The sequence below is a fragment of the Apus apus genome, chromosome Z (genome assembly GCF_020740795.1).
Source record: "Apus apus isolate bApuApu2 chromosome Z, bApuApu2.pri.cur, whole genome shotgun sequence".
Lineage (NCBI taxonomy): Eukaryota > Metazoa > Chordata > Aves > Apodiformes > Apodidae > Apus > Apus apus.
The window spans coordinates 40,127,730-40,148,570 of NC_067312.1; the positions used below are offsets into that span (position 1 = coordinate 40,127,730).

Here is a 20,841-nt window from a genome sequence, read left to right on the forward strand (position 1 = left end):
GCATAACCAGCGCATTTAACACAGTGAAGAAGCAGTTTTTGTGCTTAGTCCTTTAGGATCTTTTCCACATTGATCCTGAAAAGATCTGCTGACTTGAAAAGACGTAAGATAAAATCTGGGCCTTTAACAAGAAAGTGACTATGTTTTTTTGGCTTTGGGAGGGACAGGATTTTACTGAAGGAAAGGTAAGGCCAGCTAACATCATAGTGTTGGTTAAATTTCAGCACGAGTCAATCTAAAAATCAGAATCTACTTCAACACAATTGCTCTTACATTTGCCTTCTCTGTAACCTAATCCTTTACCATTGACTGATTTGCTGACTTTCAATTTTTGCATGTGAACGCATCCTGCTTTCAGTGTTATGTCAGCTACATAGATGCGTATGTCAATGATCACACATCTACTGCTGTGCTTCCAGTTAATCTAATGAGAAATAACCATGATTACACAGATTTGGGTGCATTTCTCAAAGTGCATCTAGATTTTTTCCTTCAGTTTAAACACTAGTTTTGATTTTCCACAAATAGCTCTGAACAGATAAAGATTATGCAGGCCGTCCACCTCCAGAAGCCTTCTGCAAATTGCTTTGCTTCTGGACCACGCTCTTCAGACACAACAGCACTTTGGCAGCAGTAAGACACTAACACTCAGCCCTAGAATGCAGTGTTTTCAAGTACAAATCTGGCTTCCCTCTCAAGGCCAGCTCTGTCCTGGGTTGAAGGTGACTATGTCTTGTGAAGCCCATATAAACAATCCCTTATCAAGAATACTGCTTCTGGTGCTGAGCCCAGGAGATCTTGCTGAGATCCTCCTACCTTTCTGCAGTTTAATGTATGTGGATCAGATTTCAGTTCTGAAAGAGCACTGTAGGCCAGTGTATATGTAGGAAACAGGAAACCACGCTGAGTGGTGTGGCTGCAGTATGCCATCCATTTTGTGCTTCTAAACCAAAATGAGTGGTTTTCTTTCAAGAACTCTTTGCTTCACCCTGCTTACATTTAAATACCAAACTTGCATTTTTGTTAGTTCTCTGTTAAAATACATGGCTATTACTTTTTAAAATAAAGATACAATTTTATTAATGTTGCATGTTCCACTTATTTTTGTGCAAGACTGGTTACAGTTGAAGTCCAAACTATTAATTAATAGGGAAAGAACTGATGGCTATGAAGACTACACTGAGCAGCTGGGGTGTTTTTCTTACGTAAGAATCTGATCTTTTCACAACTTCCCCTCTGCTGGTACCAGTTACTGGTATTTTCTGAAACACTGGTACTTGATGACTGCTGATAAATATTTTGAACTAGGTCTGTTGTTAGTGATGCGTTTAAATGCTCTTCAAATAACTTTTGTAAAACTGCATAAAGCTGTCATTTTTTAACTCAAATTTCTTCTCATTGGATCCGTACTGTGGACAGTGCTGGACTTAATAAAAACTTCCATCTCCCTATTAAAGATAGGCTTTATAGTCGCTAAGGTTTTGAGACTTGTCAGTCGTTTCTAGATCTAAGTTACTCCCCCCACACCATTAATCCACTGGACAGAACTGCCTCTCCTCTAGGCTTCATGAGACAGGGAAAAGAGTGGGGTTTTTTCTCCAGAATTTTTAGCTGCCTGTAAGGAGGCAGGGCAAAATTAAACAATCCGTGGTCCCAGCTGCACACAGTCCTCCTATTTTTCTGCTGGCACAGTTACTCCTAATGAATATTTTTATTGTTGTTTATTTTTAACATCTTCTTGTCTTACTGACAAAGATGAATGAGCTGTTTTCTGAGTCTCGTTTTTTCGTGAGTTCACAAAGAGTTCAGCTTCCTGAAGATTTAAAACCCTGTTTTAAGTCAAACTATAATTCTACACTTTGGCTGTGCTGGGCTGCTAAACAAGGATCTAGTTTCTCTTAACACTGAAAAAGAAGGGAAAAAAGCTCCCACTTGGAAAACTGCTTATCTCCCTAACTTGAAGAATGTGATCCAATGTGGACTTAAACTTTTTCTGAAAGTTCTGATTCCGATCTGGACAAATATCTTGTACGCAATATTAAAAAAAAAAAAATCTGAAAAAGCAAAAATGCATGTCTGATCAAGATTTAAATGGTCCTCAAGGACTGGAAGAAAGGTTCATATTTGGCATTATCTTATGACATGTAGAAGTTAGAATCATAGAATGATAGATGTTTGGGTAGGAAGGGTTGTTAAAGATCATCTAGTTCTAACCCTTGCCGTGGGGAGGGACACCTCCCACTAGACCATGTTACTCAGAGCCCCATCCAACCTGGCCTTGAACACTTCCAGGGAGTGGGCAACCACAATTTCCCTTGGCAAACTGTGCCACACAAAAGTATTTCCTCCTAATGTCTAACCTAAATCTACTCTCTTTCAGCTTAAAAACGTTACCCCTTGTCTTTTTGGTATATGCCCTTGTAAAAAGTCCCTCCCCAGCTTTCCTATAGGCCCTCTTCAGATACTGGAGGGCCAGTTATAAGGTCTCCCCAGAGCCTTCTCTTCTCCATGCTGAACAGCACCAACTCTCTCAGCCTGTTTTCATAGGAGAGGTCCTCCAGCCCTCTGATCATCTTTGTGGCCTTTCTCTGGACTCATTCCAACAGCTCCTTGTCCTTCTTCTGTTGGGAGCTCCAGAACTGGACACAGTACTCCAGGTGGGGTCTCACAAGAGCAGAGTAAACGGGGAGAGCCACCTTCCTGCACCTGCTGGCCACACATCGTTTGATGCAGCCCAGGACGTGGTGGCTTTCTGGGCTGCAAGTGCACATTGCTTACTCGTGTTGAGCTTCTCATCAACCTACAGCCCCACGCTGCTCCTTGTTAAGTTTGTGTTCCTCGTCCAGCTAGAAATTCCACTTTTTGTTAACTCTACTATGTCATTAAGGAAACTGATCTTGAAATAGTAAGAGATTAACAAATTGTTTTGCAATACCTGTGACCTGCTGTATTTTTATACTCTGCTTTTCCTCTGATTGTTTTTCACATGCAGAAACAACATGCAGATCTAGATGGCAAAAACTGTTCAGCTGGGTTAGTAACAGTGGAAGAAACACATTGACTAATTTTTTTTTTTTCCCTTAAATTTCTGAACAAAGTAAATACCTGCTTCATCCATTCAGTTGTCAATATATACATATATAGGGGGAGAGAGAGATAGAGTCACAGAATCACAGAATCTTAGGGGTTGGAAGGGGCCTCGAAAGATCATCCAGCCCAACCCCCCTGCGAGAGCAGGATCACCTAGAGCACATCACACAGGAACATGTCCAGGCGGGTTTTGAATGTCTCCAGGGAAGGAGAGTATATATATATATATATATATAAAAATTCATAGAACTATTCAGGCTGGAAAAGATCCTTGGGCTCACCGAGTCCAACCATCATCCCTACTCTACAAAGTTCTCCCCTAAACCATCTCCACCAACACCACATCCAAATGACCCTTAAACACATCCAGGGATGGTGACTCAACCACCTCCCTGGGCAGCCTATTCCAGTGTCTGACCACTCTTCTGTGAAAACATTTTTCCTAATGTCTTACCTAAACCTCCCCTGTGGCAGCTTGAAGCCATTCCCTCTTGTTCTGTTGCTAATTATCTGTGAAAAGAGACCAGCACCAACCTCTCTACAATGACATATATATATACATGTATATATATATACACACACACTCCAACGGCCTTCCCGAGTTTTACTTCACCCGTTTCCGACTTCAGGCACGCAGCTTTCCCCGCACTTCGCTTTCCAGAGCCCGGCGGGCCCGTGGTCAGGAGGGTAAATCCGGAGCTGGGCAGCTGCCTGGGCCGGGGCTGTGCCAGGCGATGCTCCCGGGCTCCTCCCCGCCAGCACGCCTGGACGGACGGACCCGCCGCAGCGCAGACCCTGCGGCCGGGGCGGGCGTGCGGGGCCGGGGGCGGGCGCTGCCCCTGCCCAGCCTTCCTCCGCGCCCGGCCCTCCTCTCACCTCCCGCGGGGCCTCCGGACGCGCTCCCCGGCAGGGCAGCGGCCTGCGGACGCCGGCGGCGGGGCGAGGTGAGCTGAGCGGCCGCCGCCCCGGGCTGGTACGGCCGGGTTGGCCGGGGGTGCCGGGCTCCGCACGGCGGCCTCGCCAGGCGTGCGGTGAAGCCGGGCCGGGCCGGGCCGGGCACCCCGGGCCACCGCCGGGCCGGTGTGCGGGGTCTCGGCGGGGGCGGGCGGGGAGGCCGGGGCGGCGGCCCCGGGCCCGGCCCGAGGAGCTTCCCCGTCGCCGGAGGCTGCTCTGGGCCCGGCGGGCGTCCGGGCCTGAGACCGACAGCGTTTTGTTGTGCTACGTGTGTCTTCGGGTCTTGGGCGGTGTGAGCCCCAGACAGCTCTGGACATTCGTAACGGGGCTAGAAACCGGGATGATGTTCGAACGGGCCGTGGAGAGGGCAGGGTGTGGTGTCACCTCCTGCAGGTGTCCCCAGCCGGGCATGGATCAGACACCCGGGGCTGTGCGCTGGAGCTGGGCACCCTCCTCGGAGCCGGCCCCGGGAGCTCTGCCTCGCTTGGCTTCACCGGAGCCCCGCGCCGGCTTGAGGGTGGGAGGAGCGGGTCAGGCGTCTAATTAACCTTGCTGTGCAGTCTTTTACAGTGGCCCTTCATCTCACGACAGCCTTCGCAATATTGGTTCGTTTGTTTGTTTTGGGCTGTGTTGATGGTTGGTTTTACAGCGAAACCCTGGGTGTGGTGTTACAGAGGTGGCGGGGTGGTAGGAATTCTGTGGTTTTTCTCACCGAACTTAATTAACTTAATTCCCTATTCTTTGTGTTTTGTTTTGTTTTGTTTTTTTTAAAGATCCAAGTACTTGTCCTATTAATTGTGATCCTAACAAGATAGCCCATGTTGTATGGGAAAAATACCCACAACAGTGTTCCTAAAAAGAAATGAACAGTTACTAGCTGTTGAGATCCCCCTGGTGTGTAAGTTTGTGTGTTTAATTTTGTTTTCATTCCTCAGTATCTGCAGGTGGTGGTAGCCTAGGTGCACCTAGACTGCATGCCCAGAAACTTTTTGTGGGCATTTTGGAAGATTTTGTCAAGTTACCTCTGCTTACCTAACTTCCTTCATGGGAACAAATACCTACCTTAATCCTCTGGCATCTTTTAGCTACACACCTGTTTGAGATTTCTCTTTGATCAAATAAAGAAGCAGGACGTTGTGGGTGATGGGTTGTTAGCTTCTTTCTTGTGAAAGAGTAATTTGGAAGAAGAGATACTTCCCGATTTAAAAAAATAGTGCAGAAGTGGTAACAGTCGCCTCCCCCCGAACAGATAATGCTTTTTTTTGTATTTTCATGCTCTTTTGATCTATTGTAAGTATAAGTGCATTAGAAACGGAAGACCTAGAGTCTGAATTCTGTATCAAATGATTCTTATTCCTGAGAAGGATGGGAGTGCAGTAGCTTAATGTGTTGTGGTGTAAGTGGTTCTCCCCTTCCCAGTCATGTAAAAAGTGTAACTTGATAGTTCCGGCAAATAGTGACTCATTGACGTCCGTGTTTGAGTATTTTACACTTCTTTTTAGTAGTGTTTGTCACTTCAACGTGAGACAGTCATCAAAAGTACCAAAGTTTGGAAAGTGGCTGTTGCTGAATAGTTTTTTTGTCGGTTGTTTTTGGATTTTTTGGGGTTGTTTCATTATTTTATTTGTTTTGGTGTTTTTGTTGTTGTTGCTTTGTGTCTTGTTGGGGTTTTTTTTGTTTGTTTGTTTGTTTTTACTTTCAGCCTGCAGTTTGTGGATTTCTGTGAAAGATATTTACAAAGTGGTCAGCAGGCTTGAGTGCCTTGTACAAACTTTAAATCTCTGTAGTAAAAACATTAGTTTGACCTTTTTGGCTTGCAGCTTGCAAAAATAAAAAGCACACCTAGACAGTGTTACAGCAGAAGATCTTAGGAAATCCCTGTGCAGTGTTTTTTAGCAGTGTGCTAGATCCAGTTTCTGAACCCTGCAGGCAGTCAGTGGACTCCTGGAAGCACAGAGGTTGCTGCTGGATGTAACTGGTTCTTGTCATGCAACTGGGAATGGTGACATTTCTGGGTGACATCCCCGCCATGAGTGAGAACTAGTAACTGGATTTATTTTTCAAGGATGATCACTACTATATGTGAACCATCTAAAAACCTAAAAATGAAAGGTTTTGACTTACTTTTGTCGCCTCTCCATTTCCACCCACACCCAAACTATCAACTTTTTTTTTAAAGAGTGGGTGCACAAATGTATGCGGCCTGTTTCACTTTTTTTAAGAATTACTTCTTCCAAGGTGATTGGTTTGTTGTGTTGGTTTTTTGGTGTGTTTTTTTGTTTTGTTTTTGTTTTAAATCAAATTTCCTAGTACCTTTTATTCCAACTTACTCATGGGTGGGTATAACTAACTGTCTTGTCAGTAGAAGAGGTTTTGACAAGGTTGCTTGATTAAGCTGGTATGTTTTTATTCAGACAGTCAGACATGGGAATTTTATGGCAATATCTGAAAAAAGTAGGTAATCTTTCAGAATCTGACTGAGAAATTTTGGAGAAAGCTGCAAAAGGTGGCAATGGCAGCGCTGTGTATCTGCAGGGGGTCCCTTGATGGGACCTTGATGCCCCAGCCTGGGCAGAACAGTCGCCTGGTGGCTGGTCTGGCCAGGATGGGGTTGTGTATCCTCTTAGTGCTGTCCGGTAGCCCTCAGGTCCTTGTGATTTTTATTTTTTGTCCCATCATCTTTTTTTGTCTCTGGTTATGGCCCAGCCTTTTCAAAAGGGTTTTTTCAAAGGCCTTTGCTTTTCAGTGGCTGCTCCAGCTGCACGTGGTCTTCATGTAGTGCTCAGGCTGAAGGCTGGTGTGGCACCGTGCGGTGGCTGGGTGGGTGGGGAGGCAGGTGGGGACAAGGGCCCCCTTTTGCTTTCCTCCCTGGCTGTACGCTGCTTTTATTGAGTGCATCGTCTGTCCTGCTTGTTCCCACTCAGCAGATCTTGTTCAGATACACAGAGCTGGACCCTGTGGCTAGAAAGGCTTGGCTTTCCTTTCTGGGAGTCTGAAAGGCACAAGTTGTTTTGCCCTGTCTTTGCCTCTGATGTCTTAGTCTTGAGACTTAGGTGGCCTGGTTGTTAATCTGTGTTGGAAATTTGCTGGATACCAGCTACCCTCCTTCCGCTGAGTACAGTAAAAGAATGAATAAATAAATAAATAAAATGCTATCTGTTCATTTGTTTGAGTATCCCAGAGTCTAAACCATCTCTTTCTTGATGATGCACTGCTAGGCTGGCAAAGCAGAAGAATGAAGCCTGCTGTTTGGCAGTCAGGAATTCTATGCTCTAATAAATGTACAGTGTTATGTACGTGGTACAGCATCTCACCTTTTGTTTTTAAGGAGTCTTGAAAGAGGAATTCCCTCACATTCAGTAAAATCACTTTCTTAACCATAAAACCAGAAACATATTTTCAACAGTAGTAACTTTGTCAAGCCAGATGTTTTGTGGGAAACGGTATGTACAAATACATTTCATTGTAGAGGTACTTACTAAGGTGATTTGCTTATATCTCCTCCAAAATATGTGCACGTGTGTATCCATGATGGAAACTTAAACAGTTTCTTATTTTTAAGCTGATGAGAGAGGGAATATCAGTTCTGCAGCTGAGGTAATGCTTTGCATTTGCACTAGTCCGATGGAAGATCCTTCTGTATGTTTACTGTCTTTCCTCTTCCTTTTGTCTTTCCTTATGTTGAGTAAAAAATGTATTCCCATAAATTATTTAAGGATAATAGGATTTCCTAGAGAAACAAATGTATTGTAGTCAAACTTGCTTTAGTGAAATCAATGCTTTCTTGCATGCTTGTTTTTAATAGCTGAAAATGGGAGAAGAGTAGCTGAGGCTGCTGTATTTCTGTACTTGGTAGATGTATCAGCATTCCTTAGCCTGATTTTTTTGCCTGGGCTTTAAACTGAGCTTTAAACTGGGCTTTAAACGCTTTACCTCAGAAAATTTTCAAGCGAAACAGCTGGTTCCATGTATTTTTCCAGTAGTTAAACTTCAGTGCAAGTTGTTACTGCTGATAATGTGGACTACTGTCTCTACTTGTGACTCCTATAAGGAAAATACCAATTCTTTTATTCAAGTAATGGCTAGAAATGTGTCAAGCAGTGTCCTCTTTAGTAATTTTTCCATATTTTCAAGTGTACCAATTAATACTCTTACAGATAAGAACAAGATACTAATTATTTCATGACAGGTTCCAAGATGCATTTTTTTAAACGTAGTATTTTATTCCAGTAAGCAAAAGCAAATAAATTATCTTGTTCTTAGCCAGTGTGGTGGTGCTAATCATCCCCATTTTCCACCTCTCATTTTTGCCACTCTGGCAATCTGTGGATCTTGGTTTTTAGGGAATCTGTATAAGTTGAGATAGCTCTGTTCTCAGGGGCTCCTGTTAGGATGGCACAGCGGGAGATTAATCTATGGAAGATGTACATGTTTCTGCAGTTCCTAGCTTTATAATGAACATTTGTGCTTATCTGTGTGTGTGTGTGTTTTAGTCTACTACGTCTTTATTATTTACTTTACAACAAAAAAGTACGTGGTTCCTCCCTGTACCTTTGCTTTTTCTCTTTAACTTATCTCAGCTGTACATGGCCCCGTGGGTGTCTACTGGAGCTGTGCTTGCATGTGTGTTTGCTTGGTAGCTGAGGTTTCCTTAGGCAAGAAACATTGGCCTTGGGTGTTGAACCTATGCAGCTATGCACACTTTTTTTTTTTTTCTTGATTTGGGTTTTTGTGTGTGTACATAAACAAAGAAGCAGCATTTTCAGGAAGTCAGATTTTACTTGGAGGTGCATATATATCCACATATGCATATATGTCCACAAATGTAAAAAAATCACAGACTTTGCAAACTAATAAATAGGTTTGAAATGTTCACCAGTCTGGCAGTATTGTGCACTCCCTTCTGAGGAAAGAGGAAGGTGGGTTATATAATAAACTGAATCAAAAAAAGAGGATTTTGCAGGGGGTTTAGGGTATAGGTATAGATGAGCTGTTGACAGATGCTGGACATACAGTAGAATCAGCATTGCTGGTACCTGCTAACTGCTGGCATCACCTTCTTTCCCCTGTGATTACAGCATGTGTCTGCAGGTAAATCCTTTGAGAGTTGCTACCATTTATTAATTTTCAAATACAACACAAGCTATGAATTGTATTTCTAAGGAAGAAGCTAGTTTATTTAAGAGTACTCACCTTGAGAGACTCTACAATATATTAATAGTAGGTGTAGCCATTTCTGATTTAGTTAGTGTCTTGTGTTACATCTGTGTTTGCTGTCTCTTTGGTCTTCTCTGCTCTTACTTGCTGGCTTTCCCAGTGGAGTTTTAAGGATTCATTGAGCTAGACACTTTTACACTCAATAAGACCAGGTTTTATCATCTTGTAGGATCAGTATGGTCTATTTCAAACAGAATTGCAACTGTCCTTTGCCCCTGCTTTTCTGGTCCAATGGGCTGTTGGACAGAAACAACTTGTGTCTCAATAACAACCACAAGTACCCATGGTACTGCTTATTTGTTAAAGGAAGTTTATTTATTTTCTTTTAGGAGTAGAGAAAGCATCTGAGGATCAAAACAAATGTCACCTAACACACTTTACCGTTGAAATCAACAGTGTGCTATTTTTTTTTTTTCTTATCCTTATCCTGATTTGTTTGTTTATTTAAAAGCTTGGAACCAAAAAGTTAAAATAGTGTTCTCACAGGGAGTAAGTAGAAAGCTACCTAAGTTTGGGAATACTCCTGAAACAGTAAGGCTAAGTTTATTTTCAGACTATATGAGATTACAAGGAAACTATCCTGTCTGTAGATCAGTGTTGTACAATTAGCTTTTTGGGTTGAATATATGATAAAAGGATGCCTGGTTTGTTCTGTTTATTGCAGATTTTCCTTTTATTATTGAGAATATTCAAGACTTCCCCCTCAAGCCCATATGAGTCTTTATGTACAAGCTAAAAGTATGAGAGGGACCTGGACAGGCTGGATCCATGGGCTAAGGCCTATTCTATGAGGTTCAGTAAGGCCAAGTGCTGGGTTCTGCATTTTGGTCACAAAAACCCCAGGCAGTGCTACAGACTGGGGGGTGAGTGGCTGGAGAGCAGCCCAGCAGAGAGAGACCTGGGGGTGCTGATTGACAAATGGCTGAACATGAGCCAGCAGTGTGCCCAGGAGGCCAAGAGGGTCAGCACTATCCTGGCCTGCATCAGGAATAGTGTGGCCAGCAGGAGCAGGGAGTCAGTTGTGTGCCTGTACTCGGCACTGTGTTCACTTCTGGGCCCCTCACTACAGGAAGGACATTGAGGGGCTGGAGCATGTCCACAGAAGAGCTACCAAGCTGGTGAAGGGTCTGGAGAATAAGTCCTATGAGGAGAGGCTGAGAGAACTAGGGATGTTCAGTTTGGAGAAGAGGAGGTTGAGGGGAGACCTCATTGCCCTCTGCAACTACCTGAAAGGAGGTTGTAGGGACGTGGGTGTTGGCCTCTTCTCCCAAGTAAATAATGACAGGACCAGAGGAAATGGTCTGAAGTTGTGGCAGGGGAGATTCAGATTGGACATTAGGAAGATTTTCTTTGCTGAAAGAGATGTGAGGCACTGGAACAGCCTGCCCAGGGAGGTGGTTGAGCCATCGTCGTTGGAGGTATTCAAGAAAAGTGTAGATGTGGAACTTCAGGGCATTCTGTAGTGGCTGGGATTGTAGAGGGTTTTTTTGTGGGTATTATTTGGTGGTGTTTGTTTTTGTTTGTTTGGGGGTTTTGTTGTATGGGTGTTGTGTGTGGGGTTTTTTTTTATGATGGTTGGACCCAGTGATCTCAGAGGTCCTTTCCAACCATGACTGTTCGGTGATTCAGTGAGATGGCCTTTCTTCATCCTTCAGATGGAAATTCCTAGGCAGTGTGCCTTCCTTGCTGGGTGTAGTCTCTTCAGCTGAGAGCTGCTGTGTTACTACAGTGAAAGTTTAATTGTGTTATAAAACACCTGTAGTGGAGGATGCAAGATAACATGTCTTTTTTAATTTGCAGGTTTCCACGCTGTTGTGGTTCTTCTGGGGTTGTTTTTTTCTTGATCTGGTAGGACTAGGAAACAGCTGCAGAGGGATGAAGTCTCCACCTCTTCTCGTGGCTGTGCTCATGGCATGCATCATTGTTTTGGGTTTCAATTACTGGATTGCAAGTTCTCGCAGCGTGGATCTGCAGGTAACTTTCCTATTGCTCTGCATGTTGGCCTGTACTTGTGTGTTTAATAACCATACTCCTCAACAAGAAGGATCCTTCCCTTCCTTGTCGTGGGCCAGGAGCTTCAGCTTGTTGTAGGAATTTTCACAAATATTACTGCTGTTGCTTATTTAGTAGTGGGACGTGGGGGGAATGGGAGGAATACCTGTTTGTAGGTGAGGGGGACCCAAAACTTGAAGACCTGTCTGTATGGTACTTGTTACTTCTGCTCACACAAAGCATTCAGCTATCTTGTAGTGATTCAATTTACAGATGTGGCAGATGCCATCCTCTGTTTTTTTTCTTAGTTGTATGTGAACTGAGACTGGCACTCCATTTTTAATCTGAATGGACCTCTTCAATTTGCATATGTTAGGTTTTTTGTCTTACATGACCCATAAGAACATATGCATGCTTTCCCAGCAAGTTCAAGGAAATCTACCTTTTTCAGAAATAGTGTCTAAAAATCTGAACTTGTGTTTCTGAGAAACCTTCCTAAAGAGGACACAAAATTCAACGTGGAATCATTACCTTGTGTAATGGTAACTGTATTTTCAGTAACATTTGAGCTTGGGTTTTAGTTATTTTTTGGAGCACATGTTCTGAAGGTGAGGAACTGGTCTGTCACAGTGTGTGCTGGATGTTTCTTTATTTTTATTTATTTATTTATTTATTTATTTAACAAGCAAGCCTGAAAACTAATAATCTGGTGATTAAAAATGGCTGATGAGAGGTCCTCCTAGGTTTTGCCACTGAATTTGTACCCTCTTTGTGACTGAGCCAAAATTTAGCCCTGACTTGACAGCTGTAGGAGTTGAACTGTCTCACCTCAGAGAGGGCACTATTCAAACAGGATACATGTCTCTGTTCATGTGATTAAGGGTATGTCATAGCTTTCCCTTGGTGGAAGGTATGGTGCCCTGTCTTCTGGGACTCTGGCCATCCCTTGCTTTCCCTTTAGTCAGTAGTGTCAGGATGGTGGCTACCAGCAGTTTGTAGCTGTGTCAGTACTGCTGAAGCTTTGCTGCATGGCTGTGAGGCAGCTGATGGTGAGGAAAATAAGCTACCCTACTAGCTTATTCTTGATCTTAATATCCTAGAAACATAAGGTCCTCTTTACTGTTACTGATTTACTGTCGTCTTGTTTGTTTCTCCCAAAGTTAGCTTGAAAATAATTTCACTTCTGTGTAGTCATGCACTCTGAACGGAATAAAAGCATAGCCAAAGGCTTGGATGGACTTCCTAAAGCTCTCTGTCAGCCCCTTCATCTGCTGCCAAGGCTTTGTAGCTGTTATGACTGAAAGAAATAAGTGTTTTTCTTTGCTCTTTCAGCTAAACTGCAGGTGTTTTCCTTCACCACCCCCTCCTCCTCTCAGTTCTGTTGCTTTATGTGACAGAGAAGCAGACTAGATGGGCAGTAATATGCAGCATACTCTGGTATAGAAAAATCTGGTCTGTTTCCTTGGCGTTTTGGAAGATGCACAGTTTTTATTTTATCTGTTTTTACTACTCCACCTGGAATGCCCAGGTCTTCCTACGTGGATTGATTCTGTTGATATTCCTCACCTTCCTGTCCCCCTACCCTTACCCTTACATGTCTTCTGCTGAAGATCCATTTTTACCCAAAATGTTTAGAAACCATTTACTGTGAAACTAAATCAGTATTAAAAAACCCAAAAAGAACAACAAGAAACAACTAGAAAAGCATCAGGCTTGATTCTTTTATCTTATGCCTCTGTGTTTGTATGAACAGTATTTGATAGTGTTGAATTTTTCTGATTGTCACTGTCCTTTCAGCAATCAAGATCAATGATTTTCTCCTTATAAATGAGTTCTTGTTACATGTCTTTGTGTAACAGGGTCTAATGTCAAAATTGTCTGGATTAAATGTAAAAAATTATTTGCCCTTGTTCTTCAAAGAGATTATAGAGTACAATCTTTTTATGTGGTTTTTTTTTTTGGTGGTATTTTTGGTGTTGTTTTTTTAAAAAAATATTTTAAAGTTCAAGTACTGTGGCAGATTTGCACGTCTCTTTAACTGAAATTATGATGGTCTCTACAGAGTATGCGGCACAGCTGATTTATATAAAACTGGTGTGTGTGTGAGGCATCACCAGCTGACACAATACTTGGATGACATTAGCATTGTTAGTTCTGTGAAATTTGGTATTCCCTGAATGTGTTGGAGAAGAGTCCAGCAAGGGGGAAGCACATCTATTTGCTTTGGCTAATTTGCTTTTCCTCAGGGTCGGATCATGGATCTGGAAGGCAAAGTCCGCAGGGCAGCAGCAGAGAGGGGTGCTGTGGAGCTCAAAAAGAATGAATTCCAAGGGGAGCTAGAGAAGCAGCAACAGCAGATCGACAAAATCCAGTCCTTGCACAGCCTTCAGATGGAAAATGCCAACAGAGTACATCAGGAAGAGAAGGTAGGGCGTTTTCCAGCCAGTTTTCTGTGAGACTGGTCTGCCAAAATACAGTCTTTGCGACTGAGTAGGGCTGCTCAGATGTTCCAGCCTCTGGGCATACGGTCAGTGTTGGCATGTATTATTGCATAGTATTTGGAAAACCGGTATAGAATGCACATTATAGCATTCATGATGTGAAATACGAAAGTAAGACCACTTCTGAATAAGCCCTCTACCCCCTCTATAGATCATTGTTACTAACCTTGAGTTGTCCTCTGGCTTTCTTTCCTGTACATTAATATTTTAAAATTTAAAATAATAGAAGAAGCTGCACCAACAGACATATTTGCATTCCCAGACATAGTTGTATATATTTGTGGGCATAAATGGTTGACGTTTATTTCTAAATGCCTTACAAATTTTGTGGCACCTTGACTTTCTGCCTCCAAAACCCAGTAGCACTGGGAGACATCACAAGGTTATACTAGCTTTTTGTGGCAGTGCTCCTAGCAGTGCAGCGCTGCCAAAAGGATGGAAGTTGAAGGTGAACATTCTTATTTAAATAGCAGTGTGTACATTTACTGCTGCGTAGTATCTTGCAAGCTGTTCTGCTGTGTGTTTTCCTCATATTACTGATAACGTCTCAGGTATGGTCGTTGGTCATTAATGTCACTTTTCTCACTGTAGGCAGAAATATTTAATTGAGAGTATTCGTTCTGGGTTTGTTGCTTCTCCTGTAGAGTCTCTTGACTGAAGTTTTCAGCTTTCAAGGGCTGTTAAGGGTTCACCCTGTAAAGGGTTCACCATCAGGTGCCTGTTCCCTTCTCAAAAGTTGCAGTGCATGAACAAAATGTCATCAGAATAATCTTTGAAGAACCTAGGAAAACAAAAATAGAAGGTAGAATTGTTTCGTTAATATGCACATCAGTAGCATATTTTTCTTTTGAAGTAATTTTTTACCAGCGTCTTCAAAGAAATAATAAACCAATTCTTTTTACCTCTTTTGAGACAAACGTGTTTCTTAAATAATTTCTCTCTTCTGTTTGCATTAAGTATTTGACTGAAAGAGTCAGTGACAGGGACAAGGGAGACTGATGAATGCATTCACAGCTGGAATTGCAATAGGCTACACATGCATGGCTGGTATAGAAATTATGCAGCCATGTGGTAAGATGGTGTTAACTCAGGAGGGAATGATAAGGCAATACTTACAAAGCAGCTTAGCTATAAACTGGGTAATTTGTTGCACTGTGAGGAGGTTGCCAGTGGAGTTTTTGACTCCTTGGAAAGGCAGGCAGAGAACAAGGAGGATAGCCAAAGCTGTGCAGAAATTTCTCTACAGGAATATACAGTGGAGGTTAGAGGCTGGACAGGAGCCATCACACGTATTGCCAGGATCCTGAGTGGTATGGAAAGTGTGCTTGTGGCTGTGAGAAGCAAGGCATGGCTCTTCTCTGTCCATTGATGGGCTTCAAGTGCAGTCAGCAAGTTGTAGTTTAGACTGGACAGAAGAAGTGCTCTGTCACACAGTAGATAGTCAGGCTGCTTGTGTGACATTTACAGAGCCTAGTTGCAGTGGGTGTGCGTATGTTAAAAAAGCAACAGGATAACCTTGGACAAACACCTGCCCCATAACCCAATACAAAGATGTTATTTCTGACTCCAAGCATTTCTCAGCCAGAAGTAGCTGCTGCCTGGAAAATCCAGTGCATGGTGGCAGCCTTGGTAGAGGCTGGATGCTGAGCGAGGTGGATTTTTGGGGTGATTTAGTATAGCTGTTCCTTTCTCTTAAGTGCTGTTCCCTCCATCGTCCTAAAATGCAGATATTCCATAATGATACAGTCTATGAAGGTTGTTATTGAAATGGCAGGAGCTGATGCTGTAGGAAGCATTAGATAAAAGTGATGCAATGGACTGATTTCCTGTCTTCTGCCTTTTTTTGACTGGGAAAGAGCATGTCCTAGGAGCCTGAAGTGATCGGATGAGCGTGTATATGCCTAAGTGTCACTTTGTGACATGTGAGCAAATATCTTGCAGAGATGTTGCTTGTTTTCCAATTGTGTGATTTATGGGTTAGGAGACTTGTTTTATTTGGAACCTATGTACTTGTCAAAAGATACCATCAGTCAAGTTGGTTTTCATCCACTCTAGCTTAGGAATGCCCCATGTATGGTGGCAGGAAAGGGAGGGAAGCTTAGTTCGCCTTACTAAGGACCTTGATCTGAAGAAGCTGTCCAGCATCTGAGGGATGTGGAATAAAAGAAAAGACAGTATCTGAGTGGGGTTTTTTTTGTGTGTGTGTATCTATATCTGTGTATAAGTGTGTGTTCCATATTCACATGTGCATACAGATGTATTTGTATATACACACAGGGATACAAATCCTTGGTTTTGGCTCCATGGATTCCAGTTGAATCTGGGATTCCTGGAAAGCCAGTAATGAATTCATCCTTTCTGATTGTAAGATACTCGGTCCTTGAACAGAACTTTATCTCGTGGGGAATTAGCAGCGTTTGCCTAGTTCAGGTAAGTTTAATGCAGATCCAAAACTTGAGTCTCTGAAGTCACTTTTTACAAGTCACACAAACTGTCTAAGTGACTAGACAGATCTTTGAGTTGCAAACAGGATTTTATTTAGTTCTTGTTCTTAAAGAAAAATTAGAATAATTTCAGCTGGTGAGTGAGTGGTCTGTCTCAAAGAAGGAGGGAGAAATTTAAGGGAGAAATAATGGTTCTTCTGGTTATATAAGGAATCTATATGGGAGCAACCCTTCACAATCTGGACTCCTTACCAAATGCAACTCTTAAGCAGTGTTCATCTCTGCTCACTGTGTCTTACTACTCTGCTGATAAAATACAGAATAATTATTCCACTGATTTAGTTTAATACCAAATTAATATACCAGTAAGATACTTCCCATGTTCAAGTCATTGTCAGTGGCAGTGTGGTAATGCCTTTGAGTTTCATTGGCCTTCTTTTCTAGAAGAACTCTCCCTGTGCTACTTAAAGGGCAAGAGCACAAAAGGTAGGAGATAGTCAGAGCCTTCAGAGTGCCCTGTGGGCTCACCTTGCACTGTGGCCATGTAATTGTGGCAAATTGCCTTTGTAATTATTCTCTTAGGTCTGAGTATGCATAGTTATCACCAGCCTGCTTTTAAAAAAATCTGCTTGAATTTTTAAGTTTTAACGTGAGTTTAGCAAATGGCTTCTGGAAATCATACAGAAATAGGCTAAATAGATCAAGAGAGCTTACACGAACTCTTAGTAACAACAGATAAGGAACCAGGAGTGTAAAAGTGCTGTTTCCAATCCAAAATACATTTTCTAAAGAACAGTATGCTGTACAGTTCTTATTTAGGACTCATGGTTTCTGGGATGTACACAGCCATGATAGTCTTTTGGGAGAGTGTAGCAGGAGAACAGTACATGTAAGCTGTCACTTCTACGTGCTAGAACGTGCTTTTGCAGTTTGTGATTTTCTTTGGATTGATGTAATTCTTCCCCAGCACACATCTTATTTTACTGAGGAAAGGGGCCAAGCTTTGTACGTCCTGTGTGGAGCACATCACTGTCTGTTGCTCAGTGTCATCTAACAATGGCCACAGCTGCTCCCAGATCCCCTTCCTCTGAGACAGCCTTCTGAGACAAAATACCTATCCAGACATGGAGAGTCACTCAAAAGGAATTATGCTCTCCTCGGGGCAAGAGAGAACAAAGCCTGCTGTGAAAAGGAAAAGGTGCACATATGTGTTTTGGTTTTGTTTTTTAAACCAACCAGTGTTAAATCTTCTATTTTTTTAAAAAAAAGGCTGTAAGGAAAGCAAGCACAGCCTTGCACCCCACTCAGCATGATGTTATTAAAGGAGCAAGATAAATTGATCTGTGTGCTCATAACTGGTACAGCAAAGGTATAGAAAACTACCTCTGTTTAAAATATATTTTTACATGGTGGATAAAAAAAGTGGACCGTCTGGGTACTGTAGGTGCCCTAAGAGTGGAAATTTAGAGTATGTGTAGCTTAAAAGTTAACTACTGAACCACTTCTACCTCTGCTTAGAGGAGACTGAATGGAAAAGAAGGAAAACAGAAGGTACATTTTATATATCTGTATGGGTTTTGTATTAATATTCTGACATCATAGGGTTCTGTTTTGTTTACATTGCCTACTATTTGGGTTTTAATTAAATACAACAGTGTCATTAAAGTTGGGTAGCTGCACGGGGCTTATTTTCTCCAGTCCAATTGCTGTTGCCTTGCACCTGTAAAACTAATTTTTTATTCATATGTGTCACCTTTATTTCTCTTTTGCTGTGAATGTAAGAAATTGTTAACTTTACAATTTTAATGGTTGCTGTTGTTTTGAGGGCTAAACTGCACCATGTCACAGTGCATGTGTTTTTCATCACAACAAAAGATACTCTAGATTGATTTTAGCAGAGTATGTGAATGAAGGTTGAGTCCCCGATTTTTACAATTGGATCACTCTTTGGCAATAGAGCTGGGTTTTTGTTTTGGATTTTGTTGGTTGGGATTTTTTTCCTTTTATTGAAAATGGGGAAAAGTCTGATTTCTGAATGGAATTCAGTTCAGTGAGAAATAAGGTTTAAATTAACAATGACACTCCGTTTTTGGGATTAATATTTGTTTTAGACTTCCTTCAATGGGTGATCCTCCTCTGAAGTATACAAGAGTGCAGCACAGAGAGCAACCTAAAAGAGAAATATTGTCTTAGGGATTTTATTTATTAACTGCTTCCCCACTTCCTAATGTGGAGTTAGCCATTAGTTCTAGAATGAAAAAATCCTTTTATTGGCTATTATAAATGGTTTCTTTACTCCTGAAGATTATTTCAGAAGTATAAAGAAGGAGAGCACAAAGAGAAAAACATGATGCACGTTACTAGAAGGGTGAGTGTGTGGGGAGGTGTGTTTGCAAAAATAGAGAAGAGAGTGGAAGTTTCCAGATGTAATTAGTACATGAACAACAAATAATCAAAATATGGCTTGGGCTGTGCTGCCAGCATAGTGATGGAGAGCAAATTGGAGAGCAATGCCAAACTGCTCCTTTTCTTTGTGGTAAGAACTTAGATCAGTTTGAGTTGATCATGAGGCAAGTGCCCTTCTCCCTGATTAATTAGAAATGCTTGATTCTGCAGTTTTTTTGCATGTGTAAGCCTTCCCCTCCTAGCTTGCTTGATTCCCAGTTGGTGGTGTTGTTTGCAGCTGGTTTACTGATGTTGTGGTTCACCTTTTTCTCTTTGTAGGAGCTGTATTTGTGAATGCAAAGGTCCTTTTTTCTTAGGTTTTAGTTCTGAAACCACAGTGTTTACTCTCATAAGTTCTTCACTATTTTATTCCTTTTTCCTATTGCAATATCACGTACAGTCAGTGTTAGCACCTACATCAGTTCATTGTGCTTGGATTAGCTTGATTGATGACTCTGGCAAATGCTGAAGGAGTTACTGGAGCAGTGCCTCCAAGAAATGGGTCTGTGGAGACGACTGGTGAGGCATTAATTGAATCAAATACATGTACATAGTTCAGAATATGTTCTTAAACCATATGCTTTGAAATAAATTATCTCAGAGCTTCCTTGCAGGTATGTCTGTTATGTTTTGGGTTTTTTTGTAAACAAGAACTGTAGCTTTTGTTTCTTAGGGGGAGTATTACATAAACAAGTTCTGTTGTTCTGTGTTGAATAAAAAAATAAATGTATCTCTGGCAGTTTTCATTAGAAAAATTGCTGTCCAGCTAGAGTGAGATTTTTCCATCATTGCCGGTGGCAGTGTGGCTTTTGGTTTTTGGTTTCTAAAGATGTGCTGTCCACCACATTGACTTCAATCGGGAAAGTGACTTTTCCTCTGTGTTAGTCACACGGAATTCTATGCAAGAGTGCACAGACCTGCAAACTGCTGGTTCTGTGTTACAGTGTTTACTCTGTTACAGAAGATTAGGTATTTATATGGTGATACAGTGAGTTCTGAAACAAAAATTTTGGAGCTTCCAAACCCCATTGCTTTCTAACACTCCTCACTGAAGTGTGAGGCTGTGTATGGCTGGGTACGGATTCCAAGATCAAGACCCAATAACAACAAACAAGCTGTTATTGAGCAGGCATTCTTTATTGCAGCGCTGGGCAGCACTGGGGATTCTCCACCATGAGTGCTCCCATGAGTCAGTGAAACACCCCGACTAATATACAGCAAAAACATGCATATTCAGTTCCATGTCCATGAGTTCCCAGAATTCTTTTACATAGTCATTTTATTTCCTGGAATTGGCTATCTTTGTAATTATGCATGCTCGAGGGTCTCCTGTGGGGGTCTTTGTTGATTCTAGCCTTCGTTGTCTTTGTCCTGGTCCTGTCTCCAGTCTCCCACTGGTAGATTGTCCAGGTGGGTCAAAGTCCACATAACTAGTCTGTAGGCGCCACAGGTTCTTAGAAGACTTGATGTTATCACAACCTACAGGATGCTTGGCATAGTTGACTGATAGTTTCACAAAGCACCTTGTTTTAAAAGCAGCCCTTAGTATAGCAAATTCATTATTTCAGTAAACTTTTATTAGGCTATATTTCTATTGAATTTACTAACAAATATCCTATGATGTATCAGTTTCCAAAAGCTGGATTCTGATTCTGGGGAATCATAGGTATTGTTTTGTGGGCTGAATGAGTTATAAAATGTGAGTTTCTTCCTGGAACTGAGTCTTGGCATGTGCTTGCTGAGTGCTTCCCAGCAGTTTGCTCTCTTGGCCTGCCTAAAACTGCAAAATAAAACAATTTCTGCCAATTCACAGCCATGAGGTTAAGATGAGTTAACACTTGGATGACAGTAGTTGGAACAGAAACCCTGTGTCACTGATATGGTCAGGTGGGAAGCTGTAATTTGGAGCACTGCCCTGCAAATGATTAAACAGTATATCCTGCTCATGTTAAACAGCTAACTAGATTTTTGTGATTCGTTCCTGGACTCTCACCCACAAATTCAGGGAGGTAGGTATGGCATTGCCAAAAGGAAGTTTTATATGTAATCCAGAAAGACAAAGGCATGCTTTTTTTTTTTTCTCCTCCCTGTTGTAGCTGAAGGAGCCTCTTTCACATGGCAAATATTTTATTGACCTCAGCTAATAACAGTGATTATTGTTCTCTTTCACATGGCAAATATTTTATTGACCTCAGCTA

The 20,841-nt window shown here is 42.0% G+C and overlaps 1 protein-coding gene across 2 annotated transcripts in view; it reads left to right on the forward strand.

Moving 5' to 3' along the window:
* Positions 1-3,939: 3,939 nt before the first annotated feature.
* The window catches only part of GOLM1 (golgi membrane protein 1), a 35,720-nt gene continuing 18,818 nt past the window's right edge, over positions 3,940-20,841 (forward strand). Inside the window, exons 1-3 of one of the 2 annotated variants that reach the window (XM_051642310.1) lie at positions 3,940-4,034; positions 11,062-11,235; positions 13,500-13,679. In XM_051642310.1, the coding sequence (XP_051498270.1) occupies positions 11,137-11,235; positions 13,500-13,679 (279 nt within the window). In that variant the 5' untranslated portion in view covers positions 3,940-4,034; positions 11,062-11,136. Of the gene's footprint in view, positions 4,035-11,061; positions 11,236-13,499; positions 13,680-20,841 lie in introns of those variants that run through there. The other variant, XM_051642309.1, reaches the window with a different exon arrangement.